This window comes from Anser cygnoides, chromosome 33 (assembly GCF_040182565.1).
Source record: "Anser cygnoides isolate HZ-2024a breed goose chromosome 33, Taihu_goose_T2T_genome, whole genome shotgun sequence".
In the NCBI taxonomy this organism is placed as follows: Eukaryota; Metazoa; Chordata; class Aves; order Anseriformes; family Anatidae; genus Anser; species Anser cygnoides.
In genome coordinates this window covers 1830620-1856856 of record NC_089905.1, presented here as the reverse complement: position 1 = coordinate 1856856, position 26237 = coordinate 1830620, and the positions used below count along the sequence as shown (strand labels likewise).

At 70.0% G+C, this 26237-nt stretch overlaps 3 protein-coding genes across 4 annotated transcripts; all 3 read right to left on the bottom strand.

Annotated features, from left to right (window-relative positions):
• Window positions 1-1271: 1271 nt before the first annotated feature.
• NTRK1 (neurotrophic receptor tyrosine kinase 1) lies at window positions 1272-11069 on the bottom strand. Its single transcript, XM_066986160.1, has 17 exons — window positions 10876-11069; window positions 8048-8122; window positions 7873-7944; window positions 7259-7327; window positions 6533-6687; window positions 6245-6393; window positions 6017-6143; window positions 5560-5889; window positions 5320-5337; window positions 5107-5165; window positions 4745-4847; window positions 4283-4429; window positions 4048-4178; window positions 3796-3968; window positions 2524-2764; window positions 2158-2316; window positions 1272-1955 (listed from the first exon to the last, which is right to left on the bottom strand). The coding sequence occupies exons 1-17, from the start codon at window positions 11067-11069 to the stop codon at window positions 1770-1772; spliced, it is 2388 nt and encodes a 795-aa protein (XP_066842261.1). The 3' UTR covers window positions 1272-1769.
• A 1393-nt stretch (window positions 11070-12462) lies between these two features.
• INSRR (insulin receptor related receptor) lies at window positions 12463-20886 on the bottom strand. Its single transcript, XM_066986154.1, is given in 22 exon segments — window positions 12463-12824; window positions 12989-13123; window positions 13221-13350; window positions 13458-13617; window positions 13731-13841; window positions 13928-14157; window positions 14242-14312; window positions 14433-14541; window positions 14861-15026; window positions 15137-15273; window positions 15442-15707; window positions 15833-15865; window positions 16003-16192; window positions 16279-16446; window positions 16543-16781; window positions 16953-17079; window positions 17155-17369; window positions 17447-17591; window positions 17680-17791; window positions 17793-17823; window positions 17964-18276; window positions 19009-20886. Coding segments are annotated over 22 exon segments (3894 nt in total). The 5' UTR covers window positions 19550-20886; the 3' UTR covers window positions 12463-12559.
• Window positions 20887-21707: 821 nt separating this feature from the next.
• LOC125180233 (death-associated protein kinase 2-like) lies at window positions 21708-26094 on the bottom strand. 2 transcript variants are annotated; one of them, XM_066986179.1, is made up of 13 exons: window positions 25863-26045; window positions 24832-24881; window positions 24502-24578; window positions 24177-24398; window positions 23929-24067; window positions 23628-23757; window positions 23416-23464; window positions 23267-23293; window positions 22999-23151; window positions 22857-22902; window positions 22657-22746; window positions 22317-22400; window positions 21977-22201 (listed from the first exon to the last, which is right to left on the bottom strand). In XM_066986179.1, the coding sequence occupies exons 2-13, from the start codon at window positions 24877-24879 to the stop codon at window positions 22121-22123; spliced, it is 1146 nt and encodes a 381-aa protein (XP_066842280.1). In that variant the 5' UTR covers window positions 24880-24881; window positions 25863-26045; the 3' UTR covers window positions 21977-22120. The 2 variants fall into 2 exon arrangements, with proteins under 2 accessions (XP_066842279.1, XP_066842280.1); XM_066986178.1 differs by lacking the exons at window positions 23267-23293; window positions 23416-23464 and having other exon boundaries at window positions 21708-22201; window positions 22999-23126; window positions 25963-26094.
• Window positions 26095-26237: the final 143 nt, after the last annotated feature.

The window sequence follows — 26237 nt, the reverse complement described above, 5'->3', positions numbered from 1 at the left end:
AGAAACTGCGGGGTGGGGATGAAATCAATCAGGGCTGAACACTTCTGGGAGCGGGGCTGGCGTGGGGGGGGCTTAACCCTTCCCTAGCTGCCCCGCGGGGGAAACTGAGGCACGGCCACGGGGAGACCTGGCCCCGGGTCCCCCGCACCACGCCCGGTGCTCTCTGCCACGCGCAGTCCCCTTTTTGGGGCGTTTTGCTCCTTTTTGCAGCGCCCGGGCGGCGGGCGGCCGCCGCTTCCCCTCCGCGGGGAGCGGTATTGACCGAGGAGGCAATCTGCAGCGCGGCGCTGGAAAAGCTCAAAGTTGTAATCTTGTTCCTTCCTCAAATTAGATAAGAGGGAAAAGCCCATAAATCAGCGCGGGCAGCGATTAGAGAAACCCCAAGGAAGCAGGTCGCCCTCCCGGCCGGGCTGCGCACCGGTGCCACGGCTGGGTGTGGGGCACCGCTCGGACCCCCCCCAGCCCCCCAGGAAAACTTTGGGGTGGGACAAGGGGCCAGGAGCCAGGGCCTGGCTGCATAGGTTCGGTTCCCGCACCTGCAGGACGGCCCCTGGGCTCGCTGCCTCAGTTTCCCCACCTGCTTTGCCAGCCCCTGTGCCCCATCCTCGGGCTGGCGGCCCGGAGACGGTGACCCCACTGTGGGGTGACAATTGGGGACAGATTGCATGCAGGGGGGCACTGGGGGGGGGGACAGCTCTGGTTTCCTGCTGCTCTCGCCGTGCCGAATTCACCCCAAGCCAACCGGCACGGCAAAGCACCACGGCACCGCACCGTGCCTCAGTTTCCCCCCCCCGTCTCCCCTTCCCTTATCTCAGGTCGCGGTGGGTAACAAAGGAGCTGGCAGGGCCCAGCCCGCGTTGCCTAATTAGCCAGATGAAATCAATTCGGCTCCATTACAGTCAGATCCAGGTCTCAAACATTACCAAGGCGGCCGGAGAGCCCCGGGAAGGATGATTAAGTGGACGCTACAGGGCATTCGATAACCCCGTGGCTCCGATGACGGTGCGCGGGGAAGGGCGGGCTCCTCCCTTTGTTCCGAGTTTTGGGTTCTTCGCCCTTTTGTGCTGCGAAGCGTCCCCGCGGCGTGCCAAACCTCGCCCAGGGCCGGGGGACCAAGCCATCTCCGTCCACCGTGTCCCATCCATCTCTTCCCCTGCTCCAAAAAGCCTTCTTTCCCCCCAAAGCCCCTATTTCTTCCCAAAAGCCCCTCTTTCTCCCCAAAAAGCCCTTCTTTCCCCCCAAAAATCCTGTCTTTCTCCCCCAAAAGCCCTCCCTCTGCCCAGCAGACCCCCGAGGCAGCCAGGTCCCAGCGTGGCAGAGAAGTGGATGTTTTATTATCGGCCGGGTTCGCTGTGGGGCGTCCCCGCGGGCCGGGGCCAGGAGGGGGAGGGAAGGAGCCACCAAGCCACGGGGGACCCTCGCCCAGACCCCCCAGCCCCCCGGAGCGGTCGAGCCACCAACGTGGGGCTGGGGGGCTCCCGGTTCTGGCCCCCCAGGAGCAAACCCACGTCGGGTGGGTGCCGCGGCCACAACCCCGTGTGGCACAGCTCCAGCGCACGGCCCTGGGACCCCAAACCAGCCCTACAGCCCCCCCCCCAGGAAGCTTTCCATGACAAATGGGGTTCGAGCCCTCAAGGCATCACTTTGGGGCAGGGAGGGGGACGTGGAGAGAGGGGCCGGACCCCTCCGGCTGGCCTGGGGGGTGAAAGCCAACCCCTCCAGGTGGCTGGGGGGGGTGTCGGGGAGCTGAGGGGCGCTGGGGTCCCCGCTCAGCCCAGGATGTCCAGGTAGATGGGGGGGCTCTTGACCAGAGCCTGGAGGCGGCTGTGGATGTCCTTGATGCGCTGGCGCTGCTGGGGCTCCCGCTGCCAGCAGCTCTGCATGATGTCGTACACCTCCGAGGGGCACGTGCGGGGCCGCTCCAGCTCCCGGCCCTGCGTGATGCACTCGATGGCCTGCGGGAGGTGAAGGGGGGGGGGGGAGAAATAGAGCTTGGCCCCCCCCAGGTACCCTCAGGACTGGGGGGTCCTCTCCTTTCCCCAACCCAAGTGCGGAGGAGGACGCACAAGGCCAGCTCCCCGCTTGACGCCGCTTGCCGACCCCAAAATTGAGGGTGGGGGGCTCTGACCAGGTGCTCCCCCCACTCCCCCAGCTCACCTCGGTGTTGGAGAGCTGGTACCAGGGCTGCTTCCCGTAGGTGAAGATCTCCCAGAGCACCACGCCGAAGCTCCAGATATCGCTCTCGGTGGTGAATTTGCGGTAAAGGATGCTCTCGGGGGGCATCCAGCGGATGGGCAGCATGGTCCGGCCCCCCACCTGCCCGGAGGGGGGCCATCAGCTGGGGGGACCCCCCCCACCACCCCGGTCCTCCCCCTCCCAGCAGCCGCCGGACCCCCAGCCCCCCGCGCTAAGTGCTCTGCGGCACCATTAAATATGGATGGGCTTGGGGTAGGGGGCAGCGGCTAAAATGGAAAAATCGAGGCGGGGGGTGAGGGGGGGCACAGACCAGCCCGGGCTGCTCACCCGGTAGTAGTCGGTGCTGTAGATGTCGCGGGACATGCCGAAGTCGCCAATCTTCACCACCAGCTCGTGGCCCACCAGGCAGTTGCGGGTGGCCAGGTCGCGGTGCACGAAGTGCAGGGAGGCGAGGTAGACCATGCCCGAGGCGATCTGCGTGGCGATCTGCAGCATGTGGCTCAGCGTCAGCTGCCCGCGGGGCTGCCCCTGCCCCTGCTCCAGGATCTTGGCGTCCGGCCCGTGGGACCTGGCGGGGCAGAGGGGATGCTCGGAGCGGGGGGGGGACGCGTGCCACAGGTGTGGGGGGGTGTGTGCACGCAGGGGAAGGGCGTGCAGGTGTGTGTATCCGGGTTGGGTGCAGCGGTGCGGGTGCTGGGGAAGGGTGTGCACGTGTGTGTGTGCATGCACGCAGAAAGGAGTGCACATTTGTGTGTGCATGCACGCAGGAAGGCGTGCACGTGCGTGTGTGCTCAAGCCAGAGAGGGCCATGCACATGTGTGTGCACGTGCTGGGGAGCGTGCGCACACGTGTGCGGCCACACCAGGGAAAGCCACACACGTGCGCACACGTGCTGAAGCAGCATCCACACGCGCGTGCATGCACAGAGGGAAGGCAGGCACACACGCGCGTGCGTGCACACCGGGGAAGCCGTGCACACGTGCGGGGAAAGCGCGCGCACGCACGTGCCTGGAGGCGTAGTGCACGCACGTGTGCGCGCGCCCACGCCAGGGAAGCCCGGGTGCGTGCCGAGGAGGGCTGTGCACGCGTGTGCACGCGCACGCACCGCCTCGGCGGGCGCGGGGAGGGCGTGGAAGCGGCCGGGCAGGCGCGGAGCTGGGCGTGCGAGCCGGCCGGGGGGCCAGCGCGGCTGCGGGCGAGCCGGGGCAGGGGCAACGCTGCCTTTGATGGCGAGCGCTGCTGACAGCCCGGCCGAGGAGGCCGCGGCCGTGAGCGGGGGGCTCTGCTCGGCAGAACCATTACTGCCAAGTCCCATAACAATAATCATAAAAGCCACGTCTCAGAGCTCATCGCCTGGCCACTAAAGCGATGCCTCTGGCAGCCCCCCCTTACCCCCCCTCGTCTAGCAGCAATACCTGGGGGGCCAATCGAAAAGTCTCTGCTTATTCCAGCTGATGGCCAATCTCTCTCTATTTAAGCCTCTCAGACAGCTAATCTAATCAATATTGCAAGGAGGGCTGCATTAGCAGGGAGCGCGGGGCAGGCTGGCTGAGCCCTGCTGATGGAGCGCGGGGAGGGGGCCGCGCGCGCCGGGCCCACCTGAGGAAGCGGTTGAGGTCGCCGTGCTTCATGTACTCGAAGACCATGATGAGGGGCTCGCCCTCGGTGCAGACGCCGTAGAACTTGACGATGTGCTCGTGCTGCAGCACCGTCAGCAGCTCGGCTTCCCGCTGGAAGTCCAGCCGCGCGCTCTCCGTCACCTCCTTCAGCGCCTGCCGCCGGCACACGGCCTCAGCCCGGACCCGGGGACCCTCCTCCCCCCCGGACCCCCACCTCCGTCCCCCCCCTCACCTTCACGGCCACCAGCATCTTCTCCTGCTCTGGGAGGAGGTTGTAGCACTCGGCCAGGAAAACCTTCCCAAAGGCGCCTTCGCCCAGCTCCCACTTGAGCACGATGTCCCGGCGCTGCACGTGGTGCACGCCTGGGGGGCACCCAGGCGTCAGCCCCAAGCCCCCCACCCCGGCTGGGTTCAAGAGAGGGTGCCTGGGGGCAACAGGGGGTGTTGGGGGGGTCCCCCAGCCTTACAGGCGTTGCAGAAGTACTGCGGGTTCTCGATGAAGTTGCTCTTCAGCCCCTCCAGCTTGCTCTCGGTGGAGGACACAGGGCTGCTGCCCAGGTTCATGAAGTGCAGGGACATCGCCAGGTCATCCTCCTGGGCCAGCACGGCCGAGCCTGCGGGGACAGGGATGGGGACATCACGGGGGGGGGGGGGACAGGGGAGGCGGGCGTTTTGAGCAGCGGTGCCAGGCGCTGCCGAGCATCCCCCCGCCCCGGCCGGCCCCGGGGGGAGCCAACCCGATCAAACCCATTTAGAGGCTGAATCCATTCCAGGAGTGAATTAGCAGCTGCTGCCCGCGCTGCCTGGCCCCAAGGGGGGCCCCCATCGCCACCCGGTCCCCCCCCCCCCCAGGGGTGCAGGGCACCGGGGACCCGTGGGGACCGTCACCCTGCGGCCGGGCGCGGGGAGCGGGGCGAGGGGGGACTCACGGTTGATGCCGAACTTGGAGCGGCGCCCGCACTTGTTGAGCACGAGGAGCATGACGGAGAGGAAGAGGCAGGCGAATACAGCCAGGGCCACGGCCACGGAGACCTGGGGACAGCAGGGACGGGGCTCAGGGTCCTGCTGCGGAGCCGGGTCCCTTCTCCCAGCCCTTGGGGTGGAGGTGGCCGCGAGTCCGTTGGGGAAACCGAGGCACTGGGAGGGCAGGGGACTGCCTTCGTCCCCGTCACCTTCCCACCTCGTCTGGCCTCAGGTTTGCCTTTGCCTTACGGACTTATCCTGCGTTCCCATGGGTGCCCTGGTCCCCCCCCCCAAATCACAGAGAGCCCCGTCCCGGCCAAGCCCTCACCCCAAACGTGTGCTCGTCCGTCGTCTCCACGGGCCCCTCCAGTGAGCTGTTCCTGGTGCCTGGGGCGGGGAGAGGGGCACAGGGTGAGCGTGGGGTGGGGGGACACAGCGGGGACAAGGACAGCCACGCTCCTCCATGAGCACTGCACCCGCACTGGGGGGGGGGGACTCCGGGGGGATTGGGGCAGGGGGAGCAGCGTGCCCCGTCACTCACCCAGCGGAGACAGAGACACTGGCACAGCATGGAGAAAGGAAAAAACACGCGTTATTCCCCCCAAAAAAGAGAACCCCAAAAAGTTGGGGAAACTGAGGCACGCAGGGGCTCGGAGCCACCAGGCAGCGAGGCGGAGACAGAGGCACCGGTGTTGGCGCATGGAGAGGTGCGGGGCACCTCCACCAGCTGGGTTGGGGGGGGGGGAGCCCCCAGGAAGCCCCCAGCCCCTCCACGACGTACCGGGGATGGGCTCCTCGGGGCTGAAGCTGAAGGGGTTCTCCATGAAGCGGCCCCGCACGCTGCGGGCGGCGGCGCCCAGGGGGTTGCGCACCAGGAGGGTGTAGTTGCCGTTGTTGACGTGCGTGGGGCGGTTGAGCTGGAGGCAGCCGTGCAGCACGGTGGAGTTGTGCTCGTACTCCACAATGCGGGTGTGGATGTAGGGCCCCTCGGCCAGCGCCGTGCCGTTGAAGAGCCAGCGGATGCTGGGCGCCGGGTTGCTGTCCACCGAGAAGGGGATGCACCAGAAGTGCTGCGGGATGGCCTCGTGCAGGAGCAGGATCACCGGCGGGACTGGGGAGACAGAGCCACCTGCGTCCCCAAACCGGCGTCCCCAAACCGGCGTCCCCAGAACCGGCGTCCCCAGAACCGGCCCCCTTGTCCCACACCAGTCCCCGCATCCCCTCCCTGGGCGGCTCACAGGTGACGTTCAGCGTCACGCTGTCCTCCGCCGGCCCCACCGCGTTCTCCGCCCGGCACGTGAGGTCTTTGTGGTTGAGGCTGGAGGAGACGTTGGTGATCTCCAGGACGAGCTCCCACTCCGAGAGCTGCGGGGAGCAGCGGGATGCGGTGAGCAAACCCTGCCGCGGCAGGGACGGTGCCACCGGGAAGGTCCCCGCCGCGCCCCGAGCCCCGGCGTTGCGCTTGCCTTGGTGACCCTGGGTGGCTCCGATCCCACGTCGGGCACCAGCCAGTCCCCGGTGGCCGGCGGCTCGCTGGCAATGTGGCAGGTGAGGTTGACGCCGTCCCCTTGGCGCAGCACCACGTCGGCGTGCTCGATGCGGACGGTGGGGAGCTCTGCCGGGGAGCGGGGCGAGCGGGTCCCCACGCTGTCCCCAGCCGCAGGTGGCTCAGGAGGGGGGACACACGCCAGCACCCCCTCCTCCCCCGGCAGGATCGGGTCCCCCACCCCGGGTGCCACGTCCCCGCCACCTACCGCAGCCGTGCAGGGGCTGGCTGCCCAGGGGCACCAGCACGCCGCCCTCCCAGCAGCTCAGCGACTGATTGCCCAGCTCGGCGCGGCTCCCGTCCTGCCACAGCTGCAGCCAGCGGAGGCCGCAGGAGCAGTTGAGGGGGTTTCCCACCAGGATGCTGAGGGGGGGGGGGGGGGGCGAGAGGATGCGTGCTGCAGCGCGGTGCCCGGGGGGGGCCAACCGGGCATCCCCGGCTGCGCTGCTTCTGGCCCAGTCGCCCCGGATGGCTGGTTTCAGCTGGGGCTGTGCCACATGTGCTGTCCCCATCCCCATCCCCGTCCCCATCCCCATCCCCATCCCCGTCCCCGTCCCTGACCCTATTACCGTCCCCATCCCCATCCCCGTCCCCATCCCCGTCCCCGTCCCTGACCCTATTACCGTCCCCATCCCCATCCCCGTCCCCATCCCCGTCCCCGTCCCTGACCCTATTACCGTCCCCATCCCCATTCCTGACCCATCCCTGTCCCTATTACCGTCCCTGTCCCCGTCCCCATTCCTGACCCATCCCTGTCCCTATTACCGTCCCTGTCCCCATCCCGTGGCTGTCGGAGCCGCCGGCTCGCTGCAGGGTGTGCGCGACCCACGGCTGTGCCCCCAGCCCCGCTCCCACATCACCCAGAGCCACGTCCCGTCCCCCCCCGCCGGGGGCCATCCCAGCAGCGCCCCGCGCCCCCTCCCCGGGCACTCACAGCTCCTGCAGGGGCAGATGCTGGAAGGTTTTCCAGGAGAGGGTGTGCAGCGCGTTGTAGGAGAGGTTCCTGCAAGCACAGCGCCTGTCAGCCCCCCCCCTTTCCCCAGGGACCACCCTCGTCCCGCATCGCCCTCGCTCCCGGCGGGGGGGGGGGGGCCTGGCACAAGCTGGGGACACCGCTGTCACACCGTGACCAAGCGAAACCGCCAGTGCCAGGCTGGCCCCCGGGGAGCCCGGCGCAGCTTTTGGGCACCCCCTTGCAAGCAGCGACTCCCCGCGCATTACCGGGCAGCCCCCCCCCGCTCTCCAGCCTCCCCTCCTGCGCGGGGCCGGGGCAGCACGGCGCTCCCGGGGGGGCTCCTGCCCCGATCGATGGTTTCCCACTCAGCAGCACGGCCCCACGTGCCCCCCCCCGCCCCCCCCCAGCCTGGCTGCAGCGGATCGAGTTTTGCTGCCGCGCCGACGGGCAGGGGGACAGCATCGATCCCCCCCCCCGGGCACGGGGACGAGCCACCCTGCACCGGGATGAGCGTACCCACGGGGGGGGGGCGGGGGGGGACGTGCAGGGACGGGGACCTGAGCCCCGGAGCCGTGGAGGGGGGGGGTACTCACACGTGGCTCAGCCTGGGGGTGTCCTGGAAAGCGTCGTCGGAGATGTGCTGCAGCCCCGAGTTGGCGATGGTGCTGGGGGAGGCGAGGGCTCAGCACGCGCAGCGGGGCCCCCCCCCGACCCCCCCCCCCCTGCACCCCACCCTCAGCCCTCCCCACCCCACCCCGGGGTGCTCACAGGTTCCTGAGGTCCCGCAGCATCCTGGTGTCAGCCCGGGTCAGGGCGGTCAGCAGCGGCTGGTTCTCGATGACGCTGGAAGGCGACGGGGCCCCGGGTGGGGGTCAGCCCCCCCCCCAGCCATGGGGTCAGCACCTCCCAGGGGTGGGGGAGCAGCCCCGAACGCCCCCCCTCGTTCCCCACGCTTTGCTGTCAGGAGCTGCCATGGCGGGGGGGGGGGGACACCGCTCTCCACACCCCCAGGCCGGGCAGTGCCCCCGTCCCCCCACCTGCACCCGGGAGCGGGGTGCCCTGGAGGGATGGGGGGGGCTGGGGGGGGGCACAACCCATGGGAGAGGGCTGGGCGAGGGCTGGGGCACCCACACCGTGGGGAGGGCATCAGCAGGACCCGCACCCCCCTCCTGCCCCCGTTGCCGCTCTCCCCACCCTGCAGGATGGGACCCCCAAGCTGGGACCCCTGTGGGGCAGGGACCCCCCCCCTTCGAAGCCCGCCCTCCCCGCCCCCCCCAGACACCAAAAGGCACCGGGTGATGATTTATGGCATCGGCTTCCCGGCCCTAACGCAACTTCTCCCCGTCCCCACCCACGATCCGGCTGCACCAGCCCACGCTCGGGGACGGGAACGGGGCCGGAGCAGAGCTGCCCCCGCCGTGCCTCAGTTTCCCCCGGCAAACAGGGCTGAGCCCCCCCCCCCCACCTCGGAGCTGCTGCGGGGTTTTCCCCCCACCCCACCCCAGGCTGCGATGGGGACAAGGGAGGCCGGGGGTGTCCCAGGGGACCGTCACCCCCGCCGCCACCCACCCCGCCCCGGCAGGCAGTGAACAAAGAGCTGGGGTGGGGAAACTGAGTCAGGGGGGGAGGCATGCGGCAGCCACCGCCGGCAATGCGGCAGGGCCAGGGCTGCGGCAGGGCGAGGACCCAGCCCGGGCACCCCGCTGGCACCCACACGGTCCCCATGCAGGCCTTGGGGCAAGGTGACAGCGCCAGCGGGGTGGGGACAAGGGGGTCGCCCCCCCCCCCACACCCCCTCCCTGCCCACCGTGGACCCCGCTGCCCGCCAGCCCTTCGCCCCCGCTGGCACCCCCGTGGCAGGGGGCAAGGAGCCGGCCCCAGCCCCTCGCTCGCTCCCTGGGGGGGTCACAGCAGGGACCCCCCCGTCTCTGCCCTCCCCAGTGCCCACCTCCGGGCGGCCCCGATCCCCGCAGCGTCCCCCACCCCCAGCCTCATCGGCGCGGTCCCTGCCCCAGCCCCGTGCCACCACCCCGGCCCCCAGCCCCGCCGCCCCCACCCAGGCAACCCCCACCCAGCCCCAGCCCCACCGCCCTGTCCCCGGCCCCGGCCCTGTCCCCATCACCGCATCCCAGCCCCAGCCCCTGCAACCTCGCCTCGTCCCTATCCCCATAATCGTATCCCAATCTTATCTCCCCATCCCACTGCCATTTCCCCGACCCATCCCCATCCTCATATCCCAGCGCCAGCCCCTGCCTTACTGCCTCGTCCCCATCCCCATCATCGTATCCCAGCCCCAGCCCCTTGTCCCCAGCCCCAGCCCTGTCCCCACGATAGTATCCCAGCCCTATATCCCCATCCCATCGCCTTGTCCCTGTCTCCATCCCCATCACTGTATCCCAGCCCCAGCCCCTGCCTCACCGCCTTGTCCCTGTCCCCACCATCATATCCCAGCCCCACGCTTCATCCCCATTCCCTTCTCCCCATCCCCGTCCCCATCATCGTATCCCAGCCCCATCCCCTTGTCCCCAGCCCCATCCCCATCATCGTATCCCAGCCCTATCCCCTTATCCCTGTCCCCATCCCCATCCCCGTCATTATATCCCAGCCCCGTATCCCAGCCCCATCCCCTTGTCCCCAGCCCCATCCCCACCATCATATCCCAGCCCCATCCCCTTATCCCCATCCCCATCGCATCCCATCCCCAGCCCCTGCACCACCACCTTGTCCCCGTCCCCAGCCCCATCCCCGTCTCCCATCCCCTTGCCCCCAGCCCCATCCCCTTGTCCCCAGCCTGTTGCACCCAGCCCCAGCCCCATTCCCAGTCCCTTGTCCCCAGCCCCATCCCTGTCCCCAGCCCTGCATCCCAGCCCCATCCCCTCGCCCCCAGCCCCATCCCCGTCCCCAGCCCCTTGTCCCCAGCCCCATCCCCTTGTCCCCATCCCTGCATCCCACCCCCATCCCCTCGCCCCCAGCCCCATCCCCGTCCCAAGCCCCTTGTCCCCAGCCCCATCCCCTTGTCCCCATCCCTGCATCCCAGCCCCATCCCCTCGCCCCCAGCCCCATCCCCGTCCCAAGCCCCTTGTCCCCAGCCCCATCCCTGTCCCCATCCCTGCATCCCAGCCCCATCCCCTCGCCCCCAGCCCCATCCCCGTCCCAAGCCCCTTGTCCCCAGCCCCATCCCTGTCCCCATCCCTGCATCCCAGCCCCATCCCCTCGCCCCCAGCCCCATCCCCGTCCCCAGCCCCTTATCCACAGCCCCATCCCCTTGTCCCCAGCCCCATCTCCGTCCCCATCCCTGCATCCCAGCCCCAGCCCCTCGCCCCCAGCCCCAGCCCTGTCCCCATCCCCTTGTCCCCATCCCTGCATCCCAGCCCCAGCCCCTCGCCCCCAGCCCCAGCCCTGTCCCCATCCCCTTGTCCCCATCCCTGCATCCCACCCCCATCCCCTCGCCCCCAGCCCCATCCCCGTCCCAAGCCCCTTGTCCCCAGCCCCATCCCCTTGTCCTCATCCCTGCATCCCACCCCCATCCCCTCGCCCCCAGCCCCATCCCCGTCCCCAGCCCCTCATCCCCGTCCCCGTCGCCCAGCCCCACTCACAGCTCGGCGAGGCGGCGGGGGCCCGGCAGGAGCCCCCCCAGGCCGCGCACGGTGCCGGGCTCCCCGCAGAGGAGGCTGCGGGGCGCGGGGCAGCGGCAGGGCAGGGGGCAGGGGGCGGGGGCGGCGGCGGGGGCTCGGGGGGGCAGCAGGGGCAGGAGGGCGGCCAGGCAGAGCCAGGAGGGCAGCGGCAGCATCGCGACCCGGGGCCCGGGGGGCTGCTCCCGGGGCCGCCCCCCCCCCCCCCCCGCCTCGCCCTCGCCGCCCCGCAGCCCACGGGCACGGCGAGGCGTGGGACCGGCGGCTTAAAGCGGCCCCGCGTGGCCCGGCCTCCCGGGGAGGGGCCGGCGGCTCCCCCCGCCCCGACCCTGCCCGCAGCCCCGCGGGGGGCAGGGGGACGGGGGGAGTTTGGGGGGGGGGGGGGCGGGGATCGGGCCCCCCCCCCCCAAGTGGGGCAGGGGGCGCCTGGCACCCCCCGCCCCTCCCCACGCAGCCCCAGGGTGTTTTTTGGGGGGGGTCGCAGTCGTGCCCCCTTCCCCCCTGGGGTCCCGCACCCCCCCGGGTACCCCTCAGCACCCCTCATCTCCAAACCTTCCCCCCCCCCCGGCCCCCTCCCCGCCTTCAAACCGCGTCCGCAGCCCCGCGCCCCCGAAGCAGCACCCGTCCGTCCGTCCGTCCGTCCGTCCCTTCCCGTGCCCCAGGGTGGGCAGCACAGCCCCCAGACCCCAACCCCCTCCCCGCAGGGCCACCAAGACCCCCCCCCAATTCTTCCCCCCCCCAATGCCCCCCAAAATCTCACAGCGCACCGAGACCCCACCGGGGGACGCTCGGTGGCACCTTGGCCCTGTCCCCAGCTGTCACCCCCGGGGTCCCCTCCTCGTGGTGGGGAGGGCACAGCACTGCCGTGACCCCCCCCCCGCCATCGCCGCCCCAACTCCCCCCCCCCCATCACGGCAGCAGGGCTCACACGTGCGCTGAGTTTGGCACGTCCTCAGCCCAGGTTTCTCCCCCCGTGCTCAGCCCCAAACCCGAGGCACCCCGGGGTTGAGCAGAGCCCTTGCAGGACCCCCCCCCCAAGGCTGATTCCCCCCCCCCCCGGGCTGAGCCCCCCCCAGCGGCCCGCCACGCCACCTCCTCCCGAATTCCGCGGCTTTGACGTTTTTTCCCCAGAAACGCCCCCGGCTCGGGCACTGCAGGGCAAAACCACAGCTGGGGCGCGCAGGAAACAGATGGGGCCGGGGGGGGTGGGAGCGGAAAACCCCGAGCTGTGTCCCCCTCCAGCCCCCCCCCGTGCCCCCCACAGACCAGGCAGCCCTCGAGCGAGCCCCATCCCGCTTTATTTGCCCGCGTCCCGCGGCCGCCGAGCCCCCGACGCTGGTGCCAGCAGCAGGGCCTGGGGGGGGGGGGAGAGGGCAGGAGGGTAGCACCGTGCCTCAGTTTCCCCACCTGCCAAAAGGGGGGGGCACCCCGCTTTATTCCCAGGGCAAAACGCGACCCCACAGGGCAACCCTTTTTTTTTTTTTCCCCAGCGCGACACCCCCCCCACCCCCCCCAGAACCCCTCCATGAGCACAACACCTCGCCAGCCGCCCCCCCCCCCCTTCCCTTAAAAGCAATAAATAACCCGAAAGGGCCCCGCGGATGGGGCCAGGGGGAAGAGTCCGGAGCGGGTCGGGACCCCCCCCTGCTCAGAGGCAGCCCGTCCCGTTGGGGAGCCGACCCCGGCCCCTGCGGGTGGGCAGGGGGGGCACGGGGGGCTCGTCCTCCTCGGGGGGCTGCTCCGTCTCGGCGTCGGAGGGCTCGCCCGAGCCGCGCCGGCGGTTCTCGGGGCTGTAGAAGAAGGAGAGGGTGCGGAAGGCGGGCGCCATGTGGTCCTTGATGCTCTCCAGGAGCTGGACGAAGGACGGGCGCTGGCGCGGGTTCTGCTGCCAGCACAGGCACATCAGCTCGTGGCTGCGGGACAGAGGGCGCACGGTGGGTCTGGGGGTCCCTGTCACACCCACCCCCCCCCGGCCACCCCGATGGCAGCTGGGTCACCGTGACCATGCCCCATACGGGCCTGAGGCCGGGGTGACGGGCTCGGTGCCTATTCCCGACCCCATCCCACCCCAACTCACAGTTGGTCAGGGCAATTCTCCGGCTTCTCCAGGACGCCGTTGTCCATGACGAAGCGCAGGACCTGCTCGTTGGACATGCCCTGGTAGGGCTGCTCAGCCAGCGTGGCGATCTCCCACAGCACCACCCCGAAGGACCTGCGGCACCCCACGGTCAGCCGGGGGGGCATCCTGCTGGCTGGGGGGGGGGGGGGGGGGCTCAGCTAGCACAGCCCCCACCTGCTCCATCACCTACCAGACGTCGGACTGGGTGTTGAAGATGCCGTCCTTGAGGGCTTCAGGGGACATCCAGCGGACGGGGAGCAGCCCCTTGCCCCCTTTGCGGTAGTAGTCTGTCTCGTAGATGTCCCGCGTCATGCCGAAGTCTGGGAGAGGAGGAAGAAGAGGAAGAGGAGGAGAAGACAAAGAGGAAGAGGAAGGGCCGGGAGCACCAGGACACAGGGTTCGAGCCCTGGTGGTGCTGGCCGCCCACCTCCGATCTTGACGGTGAAGTCCTCGGACACCATGCAGTTGCGGGCGGCGAGGTCGCGGTGCACGAACTTCTTGGCGTTGAGGTAGGCCATGCCGTCGGCGATCTCACCCGCCATCTGGATCATGTCCTTGAGCGAGGGCGGGGGCAGCCCGGGGTTGTTCTGCACCGCGCACAGAGAGGGGAGGCTGGGGAGGGGGGGACACACACGTCCCCAGGGACGGGGGCCGTGCCCCCTCCTCCGTGGGGCACCGCGGCGCCCGGCCAGCCCCTCACCTCGGCGTCGGGTCGGAGCGAGCGCAGGTAGCTCTTCAGGTCCCCGCGCGTCATCAGCTCCATGATGACCAAGGCTGGCTGGCCCTGGGACACGACGCCGAGCAGACGGACCTGGGGATGGGGCAGGGGGGACACAGCCCTGTGAGCAGCCCCCCCATCTCCTGCCCGTGTCCCCCCGCCCTCTGCCGCCCACCTACCACGTGGTGGCACTTGAAGGCCTTCATGACCGAGGCCTCATTGAGGAACTCGATGCGCTCCCGCATGGTGGCCAGCTCGTTGACCGTCTTCAGGGCCACCTTGGTCTCCTCGCCCTCAGCCACCAGCCCCAGCGCCAGCCCCTCGTACACCATCCCGAAGGAGCCCTGCCCCAGCTCCCGAATCACCGTGATCTTCTCCCGCGACACCTCCCACTCGTCAGGGACGTACACTGTGGGGGGGACAACCGTCACCGGCATCATCCCCACGGTGATGGGGACACAATCCCCACGGGGACACCTCTGTCCCTACGTACTGTCCGAGGCACTGAAGTACTCGGGGTTGACGGAGGCGTAGAGCGTCCCGCTGGGGTAGCCGTCGTTGTTCCTGCGAGGGCGGAGGGGTGGGCATGGTGCAAAGGGGGGGACAAGGGACAGGGGCGCGATGTCGCCACCCCCAGCCCCGGATCAGTTGGGTCCAGCCCTGGGGGCGCAGGGCGGTCGCTACCTCTTCTTGTTGTAGAAGAAGACGAAGATGGCGAGGCAGGAGATGAGCACCATGAGCACCACGGGCGTGACGGTCAGCAGGACGTAGAAGCTGCCGGACTCCTCCTCGGCTGCCGGGGGCATGTGCCCATTGGGCAGGGTGCACACGTTTCAGGCACACTCATCCCACCACCAGCGCTGAGCCCGCAGCTCCCCAGAGCCTCAGCACCCCCTGATCCCCGGTGCTCCCATCCCAGAGCATCCCCAAAGCCCCCAGACCCCCAATCCAGCAGCATCCTTTGATCCCCTGGTGCAGAATCGCCTGATCCCACCAGCACTCCCCAGTTCCCCAATCCAGTAGCACCCCCAGCCCCCAGCTCAGCAGCGCCCCAGCTGCCTGCTCCACAGCCGGGGGGTCCCGATAGCGTCCCCCCAGCCCCCTGAGGATACCTGGCCCCAGGATGTAGAACTTGACGAGCCCTGTCCAGGAGCCATTGCCGGCCAGCGAGGTGGCCCGGACCTTGGCCGAGTAATTCCCCGGCTGCAGCAGGGCCAGGTGGACGCCGCCGTACTTGGCGTAGCGGTGACGGGAGACACAGACGACGGTGATGACCTCCTGGGGGGCGAGGGGATGGTGGTAGTGGGGACATCCCCCCCCCCCCCCCCCCCCCCGTGGCATCGGGCAGGGGGACGCTGAGCTCCCCAACAGCGGAGCCGGGTCCTCACCTCGCTCTCGCGACTGTACTTGATCTCGTACTTGAGGATGAGCCCGTTGGGGTTCCGGGGCTCCTGCCAGCGCAGCAGGACGCTGTTCTTGCTGGCCGGCTCCCACGTCACGTTGCCAGGAATGTTGTCAGCTTGCACTGCAGAGTGGCACCAACTGGCTCAGGACCCCCATCCTGGTGCCACCAGCACCCAAAACCATCCCGGTCCATGGCCGGGCAGGAGAGCACCGCACACCGAGCCCTGATATCACTGAGCAGGGGGGCTGCCCTCGACCCAGCCCCGCACGCTGCCCCGACGGGACCTACGTTCGGGCATGGTCCTGGCGAAGACGAAGGTGGCGGCGCTGCAGCCCACGGTGTGCGCAGCGTGGTTGCAGGCGTGGATGTCGATGCGGTACTCGGTGAAGTGCCGCAGCCGCGACAGCACCGCCCGGTCCCGCACCACCTTGTCCTCGAAGATCTGGAAGTCGGGCTTGGGCTCGCTCCCGGCACGGCTGGGGGCCGGCGGCTCCGCCGAGGAGGTGTTGGTGGGGGACGTGACGGCCACCACGTCCCTGCGCCGCTTCGGGGTCCTGCGGAGCGGGGAGACGGGGACAGGGACGGGAGGCAGTTTGGGTCTGGGGCACCTGGGGCACCTCCCCAAAGGTGGTAGGGTAGGGGAGACCCTCAGGGTTTTTGGGGCCATTTCCCAGCTCACCTCTTGTTGATGGACGTCACCTTCCAGGGCGGCCTGAGGCAGCGGAAAAGAGGTTAAGGAAGCAGCCCCTTATTTAAGGGACACCCTCTCTGGGGCAGCCTGGTGCTTGGAGACCCCCCTGACACGGGGAGACCCCCCCTGACACGGGGATCTCCCCCCAGACCCGTCACCTGGGGATGATGATGGAGTTGTGGAGGAAGTTCTCGAACTTTTTCTGGAAGGATTCAGCCTCGCCCTCCATGCGGAGCTGCCCGTCGGCGGGGCGGCAGGGGCAGCACCGCTCCTCGGCGTCCTGCTCCACCTCGGGGTCGTCCCCGTCGCTGAAGCGCGTGTCGGCGCTGCTGGTGGGCAGCTTCAAGCCTGCGGGCAGGGACGGGCAGGGCTGGAAGCACCGGGACATCCCCGTCCCACCGGTGCCGGCACCGTCCCCAGCCGCCGTCCCGCACCTTTGTGGCAGTAGTCGTTGACGTAGAGCTCCATGTCCTCGGCCAGCTGCTGCCACAGCACCAGGTAGTAGGTGATGTTGCCGTTGCGCTGCGTGGGCGGCTTCCAGCGCACCACGATGTGGGACGAGGAGTTGGACATGGAGATGACGTCCCGGGGCACCGTCGGGGCTGGGCACACAGCGGGGTGTCAGCATCTCCCTCGGAGGCCACCGTGGGCACCCCGCTTTCCCCTGCCCCCCACCCCCCACCCCCGGTGCCCCTTACCCGCTGGCATGGTGCGGATGTAGACCACCTCGCTCTGCGCCCCGTAGTTGCGCCCTTCCTCGGCGGTGGTGAGGGTGATGGCGCGGACGAAGATGGCGTACTGCGTCCACGGGCGCAGGTTGAGCAGGGCCACCCCCGGCTCCTGGTCGCTGCTGAGCGGCAGCTCCACGTCCAGCACGTTCCAGCTCTGCGCCCCGCAGGCGTCCTGCCCCACGTACTCCGAGACATTCTGGAAGGGTCTGGCCCCCACCCAGCCCTGGGTATCAATGCGGGGGTCCCGGGAGCACCCCCTGGCCTCGCCAACCCCCTCCCCGGGATGGGGCAGCCCCGTGCCGTGAGGGTGCTGCGGGGTGGGGGATGTGGGGAAGGGGCTCACCCCCACCCTGAGCGCCAGGGCCGGGGCCACTTACGACTCCTTGTAGTAGACGATGAAGCTGAGGAGGTCGCGGTACTCAGGGGGCCGGTATCGCTCCCACTTGAGGAAGATGCGGTCGGCCTCAGTGACGTTGGAGACGAAGCGCAGGGTCTGGGTCTTGCCTGCGGAGGGGGCGCAGGGTTCAGGGGGGGACTCGCGGTGCCGCTGGGCCCCCCCAGCCCCAGCCCCGCACTCACAGGACGCCCGGTCCCCGTTGGTGCGAGGGTTGATCTCGGCCTTGTTCTGCCGCCCCTTGGTGCCCGTGACCTCCTCCATGCGGTAGATCTCAGCCAGGCAGAGCTTGGGGTTGAAGGCGAAGTACATCTTGCCCACGGGGATGGAGAGGACGTGGTGGCTCCAGTCCCACAGCTGCTGCAGGTTCTGGTTGTCCAGGACGTACAGGGTGTAATTTCTGGGGGGAGACGTGGGCGGAGGCGATGGGCACGGGCACACCCAAAGCCGTGCGTCCCCACCGCGCCCCGTCCTCACCCGTCCACCATGGAGTCGCCGCGGATCAGCTTGAGGTTCTTGAAGAAGGACAAGGAGACGAGGGCGAAGGAGTGCTTGATCTTCAGGAAGCCCGTAATGGTCTCGATGAGGCCCAGGCTGCTCTGCAGCTCCGAGGCCAAATTATCTGGGAACAACCCGCGGGTGTGAGCCGGGCAGCGCTCCCGGCCAGAGAGCCGGCCGCTCGGCTGCACGGGGCCGGACCCGGCACTCACAGCCCCGGCGGATGTTGACGATGAGGTTGCCCTCCACCAGGGTGCATCCCGCCAGCTCCTGCGCCGCCCGCGTCGAGTCGATGGTCTTGGTGCCCACCTTGCACTCCTTTGGGGCACAGCCCCTCGCACTTGTGGCAGAAGATGCTGCAGGGATGGGGACGGGGACATGAGCTGGGTACGGAGCCACCTCCTTCCATCACCACACCCAGGTTGGGCGGGAAGGGGGGATCCCATGCCAGGGGGTCCCATCCTGAGGGGTCCCATCCCGAGGGGTCCCATCCCACCTGCTCTCATTCCTGGTGTAGCCGGGGGGGCACTCGGAGAGGCACTGCTGCTGGTGGATGACGAACTTGGAGGCGTCGCGGGGGTTGTCGGAGACCTTGCGGAGGCTGGCGCAGTACTCGGCGGTGACGCAGCGCCAGCCCTCGTACTCGTAGGTGCGGGGCGGGCAGGAGGGCAGGCAGTGCCCGTTGAAGTGGAAGTGGCGGCAGGCCACGCACGAGCGGCTGTCGCGGGGCCGCCCGCAGCCCCCCAGGCACTCCGCGTGGCAGCACTCGCCTGCCGCCGTGCACGCCGAGCCCACGCCGCACGGGCACACTGCGGGAGAGCGGCGCCGCAGGCAGGGGACGGGGAGAGGACGTTAGCAGGGGTAACGTGGAGGGGGAGAGGGATTGGGGGTTGCGCAGGGAGCGGGGGAAAAAGGTGGGTGGGGAGGGCTGGGGGCTGCCGATGCCCTCCTGGCACGGGGGGCAAGGAGAGAGGGGTGGAGGGATGGAGGGAGGGAGGGACAGAGGTAGGAAGGGTGGGCAGAGAGAGGAAGAGATGGGGCGACGGTGGGAGGGATGGCCAAATACATGGGTGGATGGACAGAGGGAGGGCTACCCGGACAGACGGCAGGACAGACGGACAGGTGGATGGATGGGGGAGGCTCATCCCGCGCCAAGCCTCAGCTGCCCAGAGGGGCCGCGTGGCGCAGCCGGTGCTGGGGCAGTGGCCGAGGTTACAGCCCCGATAAGGATCTGTGTTTATAGTATATATTTCATTACCAGGCCTCCTGTTTACTGCAAACGAGCCCGGGAGGGGCCTGTATTTACCTCGCCGCTGGGAAAACACGGCAGCTGGGAGCTGGCCTCTCCTCCGGAGGATGATACAGCGCGGATCCGATTACCCCACCGTGCTGCCGCTGCTGCGCCGGGGCAGGGACGGCCACGTGCCCAGCCCTGCCATCCCCAGCAGCTCCCCCAGCCCTCCCCAGTGCCTCCCAGTGACCCCCCGTCTGCTCCCAGCAAGGCAGCCCGGAGGAGCGAGCCCCGTGCCTCCAGCACCCACCTTTCTGGCAGTAGCTGGAGGTCCAGCAGCGGTAATCCAGCTGCCCGTTGACGCTGGTCTGAGCGCACGGCTTCTCCACGTCCAGGATGCCCGGGCAGACGTCGGCGCACTCCTCGGCCAGCTTGTTGCCCACGATGTAGCTGGTGTCCACGGCGTCGGGCAGCAGCAGCCCCCAGTCGATGGTGGAGAGGTGGCAGAGCTCCTGGTTGCGCTCGATGCGCACCGAGCCGCGGAGGACGTGGCCGAGGCTGTGCAGCCCGATGTCCCGCAGGTGCGGCATCTCGAAGATGACCAGGGCGTAGTTGAAGAAGAGGTTGGTGCCGCGGATGACCGAGAGGTTGGGGAAGAGGTCCCGCAGGCTCTCCAGCCCGTAGACGCGGAAGAGGAGCAGGTACTCGGTGATCATCAGCAGGCGGGGGAAGCTGAAGCCCCGAAAGTCCTCGGCGCCCGTGGTGAACATCAGCAGGATCTGCAGGTTGCCCTCGATGATGGAGCAGTTCTCCAGTTTCTTCAGCTGGGACACGTCGTTGCGGATGTCCATGCTGCCGCAGACTGGGGTGGCGAGAGGGGACACGGGGGCAGTTGGGGGTCCCGGGCAGACGGCCCCGCCACCCAAGGGACCCCCGGGCCGTGCCCCCGTGCGGTGACAGGCGGGGGGTTGACGTCCTCGCCTCGCCTGTCACATCTGCCTGCAATCCCCGTGGGCAGCTGGGGCAGACGCGAGTGGCTGTGACAAGCAGCTGGCGCGCCGCAGCTCCTCGGGGCACGGCACAGCCGCGGTGATGCTAACGAGGTCTGGCTCTGCGGGAGCTCCTCGCCCACCCCGGGAGCACGTCCGAGCCCCCTGCCCACCCCGCGGGAGGCTCTGAGCCCTGGGGGCAGCTCGGGGTAACCGCACGGCATCCTCCTGCCAGGTCAGCCCCATTGACCCCCCGGCACCGTGCCGTGCCGGCCCCATGGGGTTGGGGCGATGGGCTCGCCACCCCGGGGTTTTCCCAGTAGGATACCCCGTAGGGAGCGGGAGCATCGGGGGCCAGCCCCGCGCTGAGCATCACCCGCTCCCCGTTCCCGAAGCTGGCAGCTCCCCTCTGGCAGCATCCCCAGCCTGAAACCTGACGCCGAGTTATCGCGGAAAGAAGCGCGCTGAGACACCCGGAGAGGGATTTACTGTAAACACCGAGGGTAAACACGGCCGGCGCGGCGTGTACCCTAAACACCAGGCACCGCCGGCACCACGGCATGGCCGCCCGCGCCGCGCGGTGCCGCCGGCTGGCACACGGAGCTCCACGGCCCAGCAGCCGCCTGGCGTGGCTGGGTTCAGCAGAGCCCCGCCCCCCCCCAGCACCCTGGGGTGCCCCCCTGGGACATGGGGGTCTCCATCCTGCCGTGGGGCTGAGGGTTCAGCCGCTGAGGTGCTGGCCCCGGGGGATACGGCCCTGAGCTGCCACTGCCGTGACCTTGGCAAAGTCACTGGCGCCCCTCTGCTGAGCGGCACGAACCCGAGGGGAGAGGGGGCTGGGGACCCCCGGGTCCCTCGGGGTGCAGAGGGGGGACTGGGGTCCCCTGTGCCCTCGTGAGGGCAGAGATGGAGCAAACAGCATCCCCAGGGCATCTCTTGGCTCAGATTTGGCTGCTTTGTCCTCCCCCGTCATTTTCCACCTCCACCGCCCCCAACCCCGCTGGGGAAACTGAGGCAGGGGGCGGAGGGGAGCGCAGGACACGCCACTACACCAACGACAAACCCAAACGTCCTGGTGCCGCCGTCCCCAGCCCACCAGCGGGGCTGGGATGGCAGCAGGGGGATCCCCACACGAGTCCCCTGGGGCTTTCCCCCGGCCAGACCCCACCACAGCCCCGTCCCCGTCCGCACGGTGCCACCCCGAGCCTCAGAGGGTCACGCACCGACGGCACTGGGCGCCGCAGAGCCGCCGTTTCCACCCTCCCGTCCCCCACGAGGACAAGAAAGCAACACCCCCGACCCCAGCACGGGGCCCCCACCCCAGCTTTTCCCCAGGACGCCCCCGCCCCAGCTCCCCACCCCAAACCCCGAAGGACGCGGCCGTGCCGGAGCTGCCTAGGGGCGTCGCCCCGGGGGGAAACCGAGGCACGGCGCGTCGTCCTTGGCCCTCGGCTCTTACGGAGCAGCCAAGTGACCCCAAAACCCACACCCCACCGGCACCCCTTCCCCACCAACCCCCCCATCCCGGCCACTTACTTTCGGAGGGGGCCTGCACGGGGGGCAGCGGGAGGGGGCCGAGGAGCAGCAGGGCCAGCGCCAGCCGCAGGGCACCCAGCGCCCTCGCCTCCTTCGCCCCCATCCCCGAGGGGCCGCGGTTCCCTCCGGCCTCGGGCGCTGCTGCAGGCGGGCACCGCGTCCGGCCCCGCACGGCACCGCACTCCCGGCCAGCACCCGCGGGACACCGGGACAGGGGTGGCCCCCGCACCCGCCAGCCCTCGCCCCGGCCCCGCGGCCCCTTCACTTTTGTTTTCGGCTGCGGCACACTAAATATTTAGCCTGACAACTGCGCGGGGACGGGCCGGGGACGGGGCCAGGGCTTGTTTGGGAAATAAAGAGGGGAGAAAACAGGGCGGCCCCCGAGCGCGACCAGCCTGGAGGGGGCCGGGAAGGCGGGGGGCCCCAGGACGATGCGCCGTGCCTCAGTTTCCCCATGGGGCAGGGCGTTGCGGGCTCCTCTCAGCGTGGGGACACGTCTTCACCCCATGGGGGTCCCGGGGGATGGCGAGCCAGGGGGCCCCGAGGTGCCGGCTGCGGTGAGGAGGAGGAGCGGGAGGAAGCCGGCAGCACTCAGCACCCAGCGCAGATGCAGGACACGAGGACGGGGGGCACGTTTATTTCGTGAGACAGCTCCGGGGGGGGGGGGCGGGCAGAGGACCCGGGGGGGGCATCCCAGCAGCAGTGACCGGTCCGGGGGCACTGCCCCAGCGCCCCTCCAGCACCGCAGGACTGGGAGCACTGGGGCCGGGCAGCAGCTCCAGCTCCCAGGTGCACAAAGCCACCGGAATGAGGGAGCCCCACCGGAATGGGGGGGCCCCCCCGAGGCCCCTCTCGTGGGCCGGCCCCGTTCTGGGGTCCCCTCCCCGAGGGGGGGGCTCAGGAGCAGCTGCTTCTCCGGCGGCGCAGCAGCGTCGCGGGGTGGCTGCCCTCGTCCTCCTGCTCGCTCTCGCAGCCGCGCTGGGGGCACAGAGGGGCTGGAGGGCACGGGGAGGACCCCCGGGCACCCCAAGAAGGGGGCACCCCATTGCATGCCCCCACCCCAAATACCCATACCCCCTCCCCAGCCTCTCACCAGCTCCTCGTCCTCCATCCTCGGGCCGCAGAGCAGCCGCATGCGGCACAGCCGGTTGCAGGCGGACACCATGTTGTAGGAGAGCTGGGGTGGGGGCGGCAAGGTGGGGGTCCGGGGGGGGGGTGATCCCCTCCTCTCCCACCCCCAGACAGCAGCGTTACGGTGCCGACCCCGCCACAGCCCCCTCCCCAAACGCACCCACCCCGGAGCGCAGCGCGGCGCCTTCACCCAAGCACCCCGGGGTGGTGGCACCCCACACCTTGGTGTCCCCCCCCTGCACCCCGGTGTCCCCCCTCCCCCTTTTACTCCAGTGCCCCCCCCACCCCCCTTTTCCTTTCACCTTCCACTTCCTCCGGGCGTTGAACTTGCGGAAGTTTTTCATGTTGATGGAGGAGCGGCTCCGCTTCGCCGCCTGCTTCCTGCTCAGGGGCTGCAGGGGCGAAGCCGCGGCATCGTCCCCGCGCCCCCTCCCCGCTCCCCCAGCACACGGTGCCCGGGGGGGGGGTCCCAGCCCTGCTCCCCCACCCCCCTCCCTCTCACCTTGATCCAGGGGTGGACGAGGCACTCGGACGCCGTCATGCGCTCCCTGAAACACAGGGGGCTGGGGCGGTGGGGGCCTGGGGGCACCCTGGGGACGGGGACGGGGACGGGGACGGGGACAGGGACGGGGACAGGGACTCACCCCGGCTCCTTCACCAGCAGCTGCCGGATGAAGTCCTTGGCCATCTCGGAGGTCTGGCTGAAGTAGTGCTCCTCGAACTCGTAGGCGCCGTCCAGGACGTTGGAGAGGGTCTCGGCATCCGTCTCGCCCTGGAAGGGGGACAAGCCGCTGAGCCTGCGGGGACACGACGGCGATGCTGAGCACCGGGGCAGCACCGGCTCAGCCACCCCGGGGACAGCCCCCCTCAAGGTGCCCCCTGTGCCTCGGTTTCCCCCCTGCCCCTACTCACAGGATGTAGGTGATGACCCCGATGCTCCTGAAAGACAGAGGGGGGGGGGGGGGGGGTCAGGTGCTGCCCTCCGGGGGTCTCCACAGCAGCCACGGGGGGGCTGCACCCCCCAGCAGCACCCCAGGCCCCCCCAGGACCCCAATCCTCACCACATGTCGGTCGCGGAGCTCAGCGGCTCGTAGTTGATCACTTCGGGAGCTGGGGGTGAAGGTAGAGCCCGGGGGGGGAGCACGTCAGAGGGACCGGGACCACCAGGGTGGGCGCCCTGTCCCTGCTGCCCCCTGCTCCTGTTCTTCCCCACGGAGCCGGAGCTTTTGGGGTCCCGGTGCCCCCCCCCCAGCCAGCCAGGGGGGCTCGGTACCGATGTACTGGGGGGTCCCGCAGAGGCTCTTGAAGGTGACGCCGTCCTCCAGCTTCTGCGCCAGCCCGAAGTCGATGATCTTGATCTGGGGCTTGGGGACGTCCTTGTCCTGCAGCATGATGTTCTCAGGCTGCGGGGGGGGGGGGGGGCAGGATGAGGGGGTGGCAAACGGGGCCGGGCAGCACCCCAAAACCACCACGCCCATGGGGGCAGGATGCGGCCACGGAGGTGCTGAGGTGTGGGTGGCACCGTGATGAAGGGGGTGGGGGGGGGGGACCCGGAGGAGAGGGGGGGGGGACACCTTGAGGTCGAAGTGGGCGATGTGGCGCGCGTGCAGGTACTGCACCCCGCGCAGGATCTGCGCCAGGAACCCGATGGCCTCCTCCTCCGACAGCATCTCCTTCTCGGCGATGAAGTCGAAGAGCTCCCCGCCGCGCATCCTGCACGGACACGGCGGTGACGGCGGTGCCGGGAGGCGGGGGGGGGGCTCAGACCGGGCAGGTCTGAGCCCGGGACCCCCGGGACCCCCTCCCCGCCCCCTCAACTCACAGCTCCAGCACCAGCACCATCTCGGTTTTGCTGGCAAAGAGGTCGTGGAGCCGCATGATGTTGGGGTGCCGCAGGTCCCGCAGGATGGCCACCTCCCGCTCCACCTGCGCCCGCTCCAGGCCCCGCCGGCTGCCCCGGCACCGCCGCGTCTTCACGAACTTGGCGGCGTAAAAAGCGCCGGTGCCGCGCTCCCGGCACCGCCTCACCACGCCGAAATGCCCGCTGCGGCCAGAACCGAGGAACCGAGGCTGAGGCTGGTCGAAGGCTTGGGGGGGGCGGGTGGGGGGCTGCCCCCACCCGGGGCACCCCGCAGCCCCCCTCTCACCTGCCCAGCGTCTCCAGCAGCTCGTAGAGCTCCTCCACGCTGCCCGGCCGCAGGGCGACCGCCGGTGAGGCTTCATCCTGCCGGGGGGGGGGGGGGGGGCGGCGCGGGGGTCCCGGCTCAGCCGCATGCCTCGGGGGGCTGCACCCAGCCCAGGACCCCCGTGGAGGGCACCGTGCCCCCCCCCCCCCCCCCCCCAGGTGCATGCAGGAGGGGGTTCTCCGGTGTACATCCCACTCCCTCCTCGCCCCCACCCCACCTTGCACCAAAATCACCTCCACGAGCTCCTCTCTGAGACACCCCCCCCCCCAGCTCCTCCCGGCCGCGGCTCACCTGGGTGCTGTCGGAGGCTGCCCCCCCGGCCCCCCCGTCCTCAGCCATCGCTGCAAAGACAAAAAGAGAGAGGGGCTCTGGGGGAGGGCAGCGGGACCAGGCGCCCCCTGCCCACCTCTTGGTCCCGGCAGAGCCCCCCCCCAGGCTCCTCGCACCGATGGCTTTTGGCGCCGCTCCTCGACGCGCCCAAGCAAAGAGGGGAAACTGAGGCAGGGCGCACGGTGAAGCAGGGGGGAACCCTTACCCCCCCCCGAGCCTTCCTCCGCGCCCCGCCGCGCTCTTCCTCGCTGCCGGGACAGGGGACGGCTGCTCCCCGCGGTGACAGCCCCGTGCCACCCCCCCGGGGCTGCGCGGGGGCACCCGGCCAGGCGCCGCGCGGTCCCCAACCCACGTGCTGGGACGCGCGTGGGGGCGGCTGCTGGCAGCGGCTGGAGCCGGGTGACCGTCCCCAGCATGTGACAGGGCTGGGGGGGGCCGAGGGGGGGGCCCAGCCGCCATCCGTGGTCACAGCAGCCCAGATGTCCCCAGGGCTTACGGACACTGGGGCAGTTTCCTTCCAGCCCCGCGCTGCTTTTGCAGGGAGGACGCCGCAGTGACCGCACCGCAGGCGGCTGCAGGGCTGAGCCCAGCTCACGGCCCCGGGGGGGGGGGGGGGCTGCAAAGGGGGCAGAGGGGGGGTCCCGGGAGCAGAGCGTGCGCCCCGCCGTATCCCGGGATGGCTCAGCCCTCCAAAGGGAAACGCAGCTGATGGAGACGAGCGGAGCTGGGCGGCTGCGCGGCACCACCCAGGAGGGGTTCCCAACAAATATTTCCAAACACAGGTCAGGCTGCAGCGACCTCAGCCACAAAGCCCCCCCAAGGACAACCAAAGCCCCCCCAGGGACAACCAGAGCCCCCCCAGGGACAACCAGAGCCCCCCAGGACCCCAAAACCCCCCTGCACGCCGCGGGGCACAGCTGAGATTTGCACCGCGGGGGCTTGCCGGAGCCACCCGTGCACCAGAGGGACCCCACCTCGCCGGGACCCCTTACCTCTGCCCAGCTCCGGGTGCGACGTCCCCCCGCGGGACGAGACCACGCCGTGCTCCGCACCCCCGCCCCGCGCGGCTCCAGCCTCCCTCCTGCAACCCACCGTGCGGGGATTTTTTTTTTCCTCCAAGTCCCCTCTTTTCCTGGGATCCGGCTTCCGCTGGGGAGAGACTGAGGAAAACCAGCAGGAAGCAAAAAGCTCCGCGCGCCTCTGCTTCCAAGGTCCCTGGAGAAATCCCCCCACGCTGTCCCCGCCCGGCAGAGCGGGGCCAGCTGCGGAGAGGAGCTGGGAGAGGCCTTGTAGGGTCACATCGCTCAGCGTTTCTGCGCCTCGGCCCCTCGAGGAGTGGCCGGGAGCCGGCAGGATCGGTCCCGGGG

Excerpts from the sequence above, each read along its gene's own strand:
- NTRK1 (XM_066986160.1), bottom strand. The coding sequence starts at position 11,069 with ATGCTGCCGCTGCCCTCCTGGCTCTGCCTGGCCGCCCTCCTGCCCCTG. Across the intron at positions 4,179-4,282 it reads GCAGTACTTCTGCAACGCCT|GCGTGCACCACGTGCAGCGC; the intron begins GTAAGGCTGGGG and ends GGTGCCCCCCAG. Across the intron at positions 3,969-4,047 it reads AGATGCTGGTGGCCGTGAAG|GCGCTGAAGGAGGTGACGGA; the intron begins GTGAGGGGGGGG and ends TGCCGGCGGCAG.
- LOC125180233 (XM_066986178.1), bottom strand. The coding sequence starts at position 24,879 with ATGGCTGAGGACGGGGGGGCCGGGGGGGCAGCCTCCGACAGCACCCAG. Across the intron at positions 22,747-22,856 it reads TCGTCCACCCCTGGATCAAG|CCCCTGAGCAGGAAGCAGGC; the intron begins GTGAGAGGGAGG and ends TCGCCCCTGCAG. Across the intron at positions 22,202-22,316 it reads GGATGGAGGACGAGGAGCTG|CGCGGCTGCGAGAGCGAGCA; the intron begins GTGAGAGGCTGG and ends CTGTGCCCCCAG.